General features: G+C 36.6%; 1 protein-coding gene across 1 annotated transcript; it reads left to right on the top strand.

Moving 5' to 3' along the window:
* Nucleotides 1-8933: 8933 nt before the first annotated feature.
* GCK72_012458 (uncharacterized protein) lies at nt 8934-9548 on the top strand (the record flags this gene model as incomplete). Its single annotated transcript, XM_053729131.1, has 3 exons — nt 8934-9019; nt 9218-9284; nt 9333-9548. The coding sequence occupies 3 exons, from the start codon at nt 8934-8936 to the stop codon at nt 9546-9548; spliced, it is 369 nt and encodes a 122-aa protein (XP_053583903.1).
* Between the last annotated feature and the right edge of the window lie 450 nt (nt 9549-9998).

Here is a 9998-nt window from a genome sequence, read left to right as displayed (position 1 = left end):
AAAATAAAACAATGGCTCTGAAACAGATTAACAAAACAAAAATTGTTAACGAAATAAATCCATTTCAGTTTTTCAATGTACTCATAATGGATCAGAGTTTCATTTGACTACTTTAAAAGTTGCATGTTCAAAAGCACTATAAAAACTAGCGAGTGAGATTTCCCCCTTAGTTTTCATGTCCGTTTTCAGTGCGCCTTCTTCAATTATAATGTTTTTAGGGATTTCCGAATCACTAGGGGGTAGTAACACTATTTTGGTTTCACAATGTAGTTGGAGTTTTATTTTATTGATGTGACCTTGAACTGGTGAATAAATAAAATGAAAACAAGAGAGTCAAACATCCGTCCAACCCAATTCTCGAAACTTGGAAAACAATATCCTCTGAATTAAACATAAAATGACTATTTTTAAGATTCTTTTTGAAATTTTGGAGCGGGTTATAAGGTCATGCGATGGTGTGCTTTACTCACAGTTCTCTCATCACTGGCTACATAAGTTCTAAAAGCTATCAGGAGGTGCCAAAAACACAATCTGCTCTACTCTAGTTCAATAGAGCGCACTTGCTTTCTCACTGTCAAAAGTCAGTTTTCGGAGCGAAAATAGAATTATCATTACCCAAAATGCCTGAGAAAGATTGAGACCCAAATGAAACAGAATCACAAAAAAACGCGATTTCAAAATTTTCTTATCATTGGAATTTTTTGAAAATTTCATTGACTTTTTGTTTTATTCTTGCAGTTCTAATCTCTGAATTTTTTTTTGGAAGTTCTGGCTTCTCAACTGGTTCGAAGTCCTTCAAAGCGTCCGCAGTTCCCCTTGCTTTGCAATTGACAGAAGACGTTTTTTTTCCCCAAGTTTTGGTTAGGAAAATGCGCTCTCATACCTAGGTATTTAAGTAAATGTACTTCACAATTTTAATCGCGATAGAGCGCATTTGTACTGAAAACAACTCCGACCCCTATGTCAGATTAGAATGTTTTCGTTTTGTGTTTTCCTGATAAAAAACAAAGTTTTCGGATTCCAATATAAAAGTAAAAAATAGGAACTTTAGTCTTTCACCAAACGATTATGGAGCATTCATTGAAATTGAAGCGCTACTATCTAGATTTTGGAAATCAGCAAATAATTTTTCAGAAATTTTCAAAGAACTTTTAAAAAACATTTCCTAATTATACATATATTACATCTAATATCGGTCGATATTATTAATTATTTGTGGTTTTTATTAAAAATTGTCACTTTTTTCGAACAAATTTTCATGTTTCATTAACTTATTTTTGTCGTTTTTCAATCAGGGGTTTTAATATCATTTTTCGTCGTCTTTCAATCAGGGGTTTTAATATCTTCAATTTGAAACAAAGAACTATTTAACGTTTTTAACATTTATCACGACAGCGCAACACCCTGCTGATAGCCTTTCAAAATCTGTTTCAACTGATGCATGTCTTTCTTGAATCAAAAGAACCGTGTTCCGTAAGCATCTTTTAATTGAAAAACATTGTTGCTCTAGATTAAAAAGGATATCAGTTATCACATGATTTCAATCCTCAAAGCGGCAAATATTTCTATTGGGTTTACTTTTTTGAAAAAGAAACAAGAACTTTGAAGAAATTGAGGATTGGCAATTATATTTTCTGGGAGAATTAAGACGATGAGAACAACAAATGAGTTCTGAAATTTAGAGGAACAATCGAGTGTTGTTGCATTCGTCAAGCTGCTCATAATTCAGTGACTAGAGATGATAATTTTCAGAAACGGGATATGTGTTTTATATGAAAACTTGGCAATGTGTTTCAACATCTGCAGGAAAAAACCTCGTTTACATTTATTCATAATGATACCGTTTTGGTGTACATGTCTTCCGTTGATTTTTCATCAGACGTTTTTCTCTCACTGATAGGTAACTTGAATTTAAAACAGTTACTTTATGCAGTGCTAAATGGATTCAAATTGGAGTGTTTCTGAAGGTGAGCTATCAAAATTTCGATGTGCACATTTTAGGCCAATGCCTTTGTTTTCATCATGATCTACACCTTTCCGTTTCTATGTTCCTTTATTTTCTATCTAGACGCAACTTTATTACTCAACAGCAACAAAAAGTTCATGAACAGAGCGAAAACCAAAAAAATTCATTTTTTGTCACTGTCAAGTGTTGACTTATTTTTTATTTTTGCTATTGACAAAATAAGAAAAACCAGAAATAGATATCGAAAAAGTTTACTTTCCCATTTTCAGAACCGTGAACTGCAAAACTTGAAATATCACATCTGATCATCGAGAACCGACGTCAGATCTCCAATTTCAGCTTGAGCAGATTTCTCCAGTTCCTCCAAGCCCATTCATTAATGGCCGACAACAAACCAAAAGACTTTTCATTTCGGAATATTTTTTTAAAATAAGTTAACTAATTATTTTCAATATATGAGTTCTCCAATTTTCTGATTCATCATGTTGATAAATTCTTAACTCCTTTCTGAAACTTGTTAAGTCACTTTCATCTGTGATCCCGGATAGAAACATTTGGAAAATACCCCGTTTTTGATCATAGTCGTTGGCAGATAACAACTTGGAGACATATTCAACCGCCTTCACTAGCTTTTTTCTATTTTTGGACGTCTTCTAAATATTTGTGAGTTACAGTCGAATGTCAAATACTACCGCCTGGCTAGTTGCTTAATTCACGAATTATTTGTCTAACTCATGTTTAACACAAAAATATACGAAGAAACACTGAAAATATTTACTGTGGTCCTATATCGCAGTTTTATCATCAGAGCGTAATTGTTAATACAGATCTTCCTTCATAACGTATTGCATGTGTTTCACAAACCATACCGACTCAAACATTAGGCATCCACCAGAACTCTACCAATCAAAATTAATCTGAACCAGGTTTTAAATTAAAACATGTCAACAAAAACCAACTTCCTTTGCTTTTCAAAAATGGATAATGTATGAGAAAACTATGTAATCGATACATATGTCTACTACTCAGTTGCAATCACAGTTTCCGATAAAAGTTATAACCAGATTTTGTTTGAAAAGATGATATTTGAACCGTCGCAGTAGAATTCTCCTCTTGTTTTTTTTAAATATTATATAGAAACTCTGCTAACCGAAGAACACTTTTTGCAATGCCTCAAAATGTTGATAGTGAAACTGAAGAAAAAGAACAAAAAGGGAACCTTTTTAAAGACATTTTTAGAATCTTTCTTCAAGAAAATAAGATTTTTAAGGAATAATCAGTCTGATCCCTACCGACTTGACAGATTTCGTTATGAATTAATGGTTAATAGATTTTCCATTAATTACAAACTAAAAAATGAATTCTTTCTGATTCGCAAAGTCAATTAATTAGTTTAAGCTAAACCTCCAAGCATTCAAGTTGGCTTTTCAGAACAATAGTTGAAGACACAGAAAAAAATTATCAATCTGCAACTTCCAAAACACTACCATGGTAAGAAGAAACCTTGGCTTTCTCATTGGCGGCACTAGACGTATCGGCAACATCTCAGTACACGTTTTTTCTATGTAACTTTCGAAACCGTAAGAACTTTTTGAAACAGTAGACACCTTATCATGACAAATCAAAACGCGTCCTTGGCGCGCACAATTGCCCTACAGTTGTTTTTTTTTCAATATCCGGAACCACTACTCCAAATTAACCTCAAGTATTCCCTTATTAATTTGTTTCCCCCCGTTTCAGAGTATTAATATATTTTACCTTCTGATTTACACTAGAATTGAGCAGAATTCCGACTTCCCACTTCCTACTTCCGTTTTGAAAAGTTTGCTTCCGACTTCCGACTTCCGTCATTTCGTAACAGGGGAATTTAGGAGGAATGCATTTTGCAGAAATTCGTGGAAAAATGATCTAAAAAGGATAGGAAATAGGCTTTTCTCCTGCCACAAACTATTTTTCCAATGATTTTTGCGAATTTTATGATTTGTCTCTTGGAGTTGTGAATAGTTGCAAAAAAACTACTACCGACTTTCGACTTCCGTTTTAGAAAAAAATCACTTCCGCACAACTCTGACAGCAATTTTTTCTTGGCGACTGAACGAGCTAAAAGCACACCAGCGATGATATAATTAACAACTTCTATTGATGAAAACAGGACCAGGACAATCAGAGTCAATTAAAATGGGTGAGATTGAATCAGCCTGATATAGTCCAACAGAGTGCGATTGTTTCTTTAAAATCTGTTATAAATCTAGTTGTTCACAAAAAATATGTGTACGCCATTCAATCATACAAACTATCATTCTGAAGTATTGAGTCCATAACAATACGCCTGGTGAAACAGAGTCTTCAAGAAATATACGTACAGTTTCATAATGTTCATTTTCGCTTTAATTTTTAAATACGAATGGTTTTTTTTACCAACAGTTTTTTTTCTGATTTTCATTCTTAAGTACTTAAGTGATCATCAGAGATTTGGTGAATCCAGTACAACCAGACACCATTACATCTCACTTCATGAAAGGGATTCCACATATTCGTCCTACAGTAGTTTAATCACGCTCACAGAGTTCTGCAACTCTACTCCGAATTTCGTCAAGTACTAATACGTAACATGGATTATTTTTACACTTTAATTTACACTACAGCGGAATCTGATCTAGTTCGATAGAGAGCACTTTCTCCTTACAAGGGAATTGACTTTCCGTACCCGTTCAGAATTCTCTATAAAATTGCACACTGATAGTTTCGAGTCTGCTCTTTTTAATGATAATAGGCAAAAAGTGCAAAACTCCCGAAAAGTTGGATTTTTTTGCTCTGAAAGTTTGCTCATTTTTTCAAACGTTTCGGCTTGCCTCTCAGTTTCGAAATCCTCTCACTCAAATACGCCCCCAAAGAGGAGAGAAAAGCGAGCATCGGTGGCCGAGTGGCAAACGCTTGGACTGCCAAATGGAAGGTCTATGGTTCAATTCTTTCCCCCGGCGTTATTTTTTTCTTTTTTGTTTTTTTCGATTTTAATTTAAAAAAATTTGAAGTGTAAAAGTTTAAAAAATAGGTTTTCATGGTAGTATGTTTTTTAAAAATCAAAACCGCTAACTTCTTATCAGTCGCGGTAAAAAGCAAAGTCTGGAATGTTCTGAAAGAAAGGTATAAAAGGATTCGAAATCCGTCTCCACTGACTTCATTTTTATTTTTTTCTACAATTTTGCACCCCCTCCCCTTATGTCTGCTGATCGTATTCTTGACTACTGTACCTCATATTGGCGTGGCCTCTCTAAACGTCCTAAACTGGATGAGCAGGAACAGCGAGCAGCTACGGCTGTTTTGGAGATTTTGAACGCTGCCGAGGAAGGAGACTTCCAAATCGACTCCGAGGAGTTTTTCACCGAATTTGAGGATGATGCTAGGGACATCAGTGAGTTTCTTATATTTTTCTTCAGAAAAGAGTAAGACTATTTGTAATATCCCAGGCTGGACACCTGGAGATGAGGTCTACGATGCGATGAAGGTCTACGATGACGTCATCCAGGAACCTGGCAAGCCGAACATGATCCAGTTCAGTCTGGGAGAGTTCGTGGAGTTGGATAAGGTCGAGGAAGCTGTCAAATATTATGGATCGAAAAAAGCCTTCAACAACAATGGGTCAAAAGCTCGTCCTCCTCTCGAAACGATGAAGAAGCTGTTTCGTTTCATCAAAGACACCAACCATCTTAAAAAACTTCGAAATTACGAACAAATTGGTAAAAGCTCAGAAACCCCATTTTTTACAAACTTGGTTCATTTCTAGGTAGCGTCAAGTTCGCTCGTGCCAATAATCTTCAATTCTTATCGGAAGAGCTGAAGAAAGAAGTTACCAAACACCTTCACAACGGCAAGATTCTACATGATGCCACTCTTCGGTTTCTGATTGCTGAAATTCGAAAGAAGCATAACCTGGAGATTCAGAATTTTGAGGCTTCTGATACATGGATTGCCAAATGGAAAAGAGGGTTCGGGCTCTCTTCCAGAAAAATAACAAAGTTCGTTGCTCGTATTCGACACAAAAACAAGGATCAGATGGAAAAAGATTCCAAGAAATTCGTGAGGGTCGCGAACAGAGAGATGGCTTCTTATCCACTTTCGAATGTTTTCAATGCGGATCAGAGTGGCTTTCAACTGGAGATGCACACCGGAAGGACACTTGCCTTTACAGGAAGTAAAGACGTTCCCTGTGTAGTTCAAAACGTTTCGTCAACCACCCACTCTTATACAGTGATGCCTCTGATTGCAGCCGATGGAACACTTCACAATAAGTTGTTCGTTACATTGAAAGAGAGGAATGGGAGATGGCCGAAAAATGGACACTGGAAAGCTGATAACTTGGTGGTCACCTGTCATACGAGTCATATCATGACCAAGAATTTGATGAGAACTTTCTTCGAAAAAGTTGTTTTCGACTCTTCTATGCCGGACGATATTTTACTGTGTGTCGATTCCTGGGGCAGCTGGAAAGACGGAGCAGCAATCGATAGTGTCGAGCCACCTTCTCACAAATTGAAGATCATGATCATTCCACCAGGATGCACAGGATCCGTACAACCGTGTGATGTTGGAATTTTTGGTGGAATCAAAAAAGTTGTCAAAACTGTCACTGGATATGCTCAACTAACTTGCCCGGATCACAAACTCTTTTCACGGGATCAGACGTTGAAGGTATGAATTTTCATTCAAGTATTTCTTTAAAATCATATTTTTCAGATGCTATCCCAAACTTGGCAGCAAATGTGTTCCCCAAAGTTGAAAGATTGGGCGCGGAATGCTTGGGCAGCATGTGGATATGATGTTCCTCGACCTCCATTCTTCAAGACACCAGCCGAGGAACTATTCCCACGTGACGTAGCAAGACCATGTGATGAACCCAACTGTACTGCAACTTCCATGATTCGCTGTCTTTACTGTGATAAGTACTTTTGCTTCAAAGACATGTTCATCAAATTCCATGAGTGTTAAACAGTTATTTCAATCAATAAATGTTTACTTGTTAACCAGGAATTTACTGATAAAGTTCCATGTTGAAGGCAACCGTTACAAGAATAAAATCGAAAAAAAAAACAAAAAAGAAAAAAATAACGCCGGGGGAAAGAATTGAACCATAGACCTTCCATTTGGCAGTCCAAGCGTTTGCCACTCGGCCACCGATGCTCGCTTTTCTCTCCTCTTTGGGGGCGTATTTGAGTGAGAGGATTTCGAAACTGAGAGGCAAGCCGAAACGTTTGAAAAAATGAGCAAACTTTCAGAGCAAAAAAATCCAACTTTTCGGGAGTTTTGCACTTTTTGCCTATTATCATTAAAAAGAGCAGACTCGAAACTATCAGTGTGCAATTTTATAGAGAAATCTGAACGGGTACGGAAAGTCAATTCCCTTGTTAGCTAAATATGTGGAAACCGTTCGAGGCATCATTCTAAGATTTTGAGTGCAGAACAATAGCCCAGATGAAACAGATTATTAGAATAAATATGCAGTTTCAAAACATTCATTTTACAAGGGAACCCCAAGCACTTGTAAATTTGGAATTTAATGAAACTTTGGCAGGAGGTCAAGGACCCCTCCAATAGAGCTCCCACAAAATATTGGAACACGCTCGACACTCTGCTCTGAGTTATGGGCTCTCAAAGTTTGGCTCAGATTTAACATTTTTTTTTTTTTTTTTTTCCTACAGTACTTTGTGCATTTTCTTGAACCCCTAGCCTGAATTTCTTGAAATGTTCCCTTACTACTTTGCTCTTCTGTTTCATAACATGGATAGATTTTAATCTTTGAATTTCACCAGAATATTAACCGATTTCAGAAGTCTTTATCTACTTTTCATATAAAAAATTGATGAAAATTGATTCTTTCATTTTTCCGCTCACAACAACTTTTTCAAGAAATGATGATGTGGCTAAAATAGATATGGGGCATGTACGAGTTCTTGAAAATGTGCTCCACGGCAAAACAAGGTTGTCTATGAAGCGCACTTGCATTATTCCTTCACGTTGATTCGTTTTTGGTTACGAGTAGAGCCCACTTGCATCAAAACTCATTCCAATGTAAATTACTTGAAATTTTCGGTTTCTCAACCTTGTCTTCCACAGACAGTTCTATATTTTTCAGTGCTATCAATATCTTTGAATTTTATCTCTTTCACTCACTCTTCAAACTGAGCACTGCTTTGTACTATCGTTATATTGTGCGCCATGTTTTCCAGAGCTATTCCAACAAGTAACGTTGAGTTATATTAGTTAAAAAAGTTAAGACCCAGGTGAAACAGGTTAAAAAACTGTCCTATTTCTCAAACTCCTTTTGTTCTCTTTCGCAATTTCTCACTTTTTCTACACATCTTTGAAAATTCTCTAGTTTTTTTCAAAAGTACATGCACTCTAAGTTGTGAAAAACCCATTAGTTCTCCAATTTTCTGTTTTATCATGCTGATAAATGGTAAACTTTCTCCTGAAACTAGTACTGATTATCATTTGACCGTTTTGTTAATGGGAATCCTTCCACCTTACTTTGTTTTCTGATGTCACTGTGCTACTCTCTAATTGTGAGATCAACAAGAATTTTGATGATTTACAACTCTGGAACAGCTGTCTATTATTTCTCAATCTGCTCCGTGGGAATACTGTAGCCATCATCCTCTACTCAGCCGCACTCCGACCCATTAATATTGGTACTAATTGTAAGACAAACAGATTTTCCAAATGGCCATGAGAACGACAACACAGACTGCACAAGCCACGCCCACTTTTTCCCTGGAGCATGATGGGCGTGGTTTAGTATTAGAAGACATCTTTCTTCCCGTTTCTCATTCATTCCATGACTTGCCTCCCGGACATGGCAGTCGACAATCGGCTATTTGATTTTTATTGAATTACTACAACTTTTATTCCTTTTTTCGGTATTTGCTGTCCTGCCCTTCACAAATGGAAGCCCGAATTATTGCATCCAATCATGCACCAGTTGCCTCAACCGACAACCTCCAGCTTCAATCGTGATGATAAAAATGGAATCCAAAGAAATGGACGATCACCGGCAACGTAACTGAAAAAGGTTTTCCACTCAAAACCTTTGTGGACTGGCTCAACAATGGTATCAACTATGCCAAAGAAGGTCAGTATGCAAAGATGAAAGAAAGTCATATGACCGACCTTGAAATCTTTCGAGCCGAGACTAGAGACATACTTGCACAAGAATCAGTTTTCAATAAATGGACAACCTCACAATACCAATGCAAGTCTGATTGCGTTCGCCACCAACATTGAATTGGAAACACAAGATTTCACTTTCGTGGAACGTAAAAACGTGAGTTCCGCGCTTCTCACTTTCAAATTCAAGATGTCTTGTTTACAGGAAGTTGACAAGTTGCCGTACATGCTCTCACCAAATGGAAAAGGAGACCTTCTCAATTATGCTGGAGAAAACATTGCCGGATTGAACAGTGCTCAACTCTACGTGAAGGTTCCAGGATCCAGAACCAGCATTCACCCAGAAAACAGTGCTCTCGCGTCCTTCAACCACAATATCGGTCCTGGCGATTGTGTTAGGTACTGTGTCCCATTGAAGTAGATCTCTAATAAACCATTCAAATGTCTTCTGTGAAACATAATAATTAAATTATTTATGTCAACACAGCAGTTGTCTGTTGACTTCATTATTTAATATGATTTTACAGAAACGTGATCCTATGCAGATTGCACTCATTGTGCTAAAATTTTCAGCCTAAAAGTGTTTTTCCCGAAAGTTATCTCCAACTCTCCGTTTCATCGTGAACATGAAATTCAAAGTAACTTTTCTAATTAATCGTTTAGTTTCTATGAAACTCTGAAAATGGTTAATTGGAATTCAAGTGTTTTCCATGATGCACGTTTATTTGAATCACAGTGCTCTTATGATAAGCAAAATCTGACAGAGAAACAAATATAGATATAAATGTATACGAAAAAACGTCGAGTTCTATCAGTTAGGAAAGTTATCACCAGGGTGAAACAGGAGTAAAGGAGAATACTCACTTTTCTT

The sequence above is a fragment of the Caenorhabditis remanei genome, chromosome IV, assembly GCF_010183535.1.
Source record: "Caenorhabditis remanei strain PX506 chromosome IV, whole genome shotgun sequence".
Taxonomy (NCBI): domain Eukaryota; kingdom Metazoa; phylum Nematoda; class Chromadorea; order Rhabditida; family Rhabditidae; genus Caenorhabditis; species Caenorhabditis remanei.
This window is presented reverse-complemented; position numbering and strand designations above follow the sequence as displayed.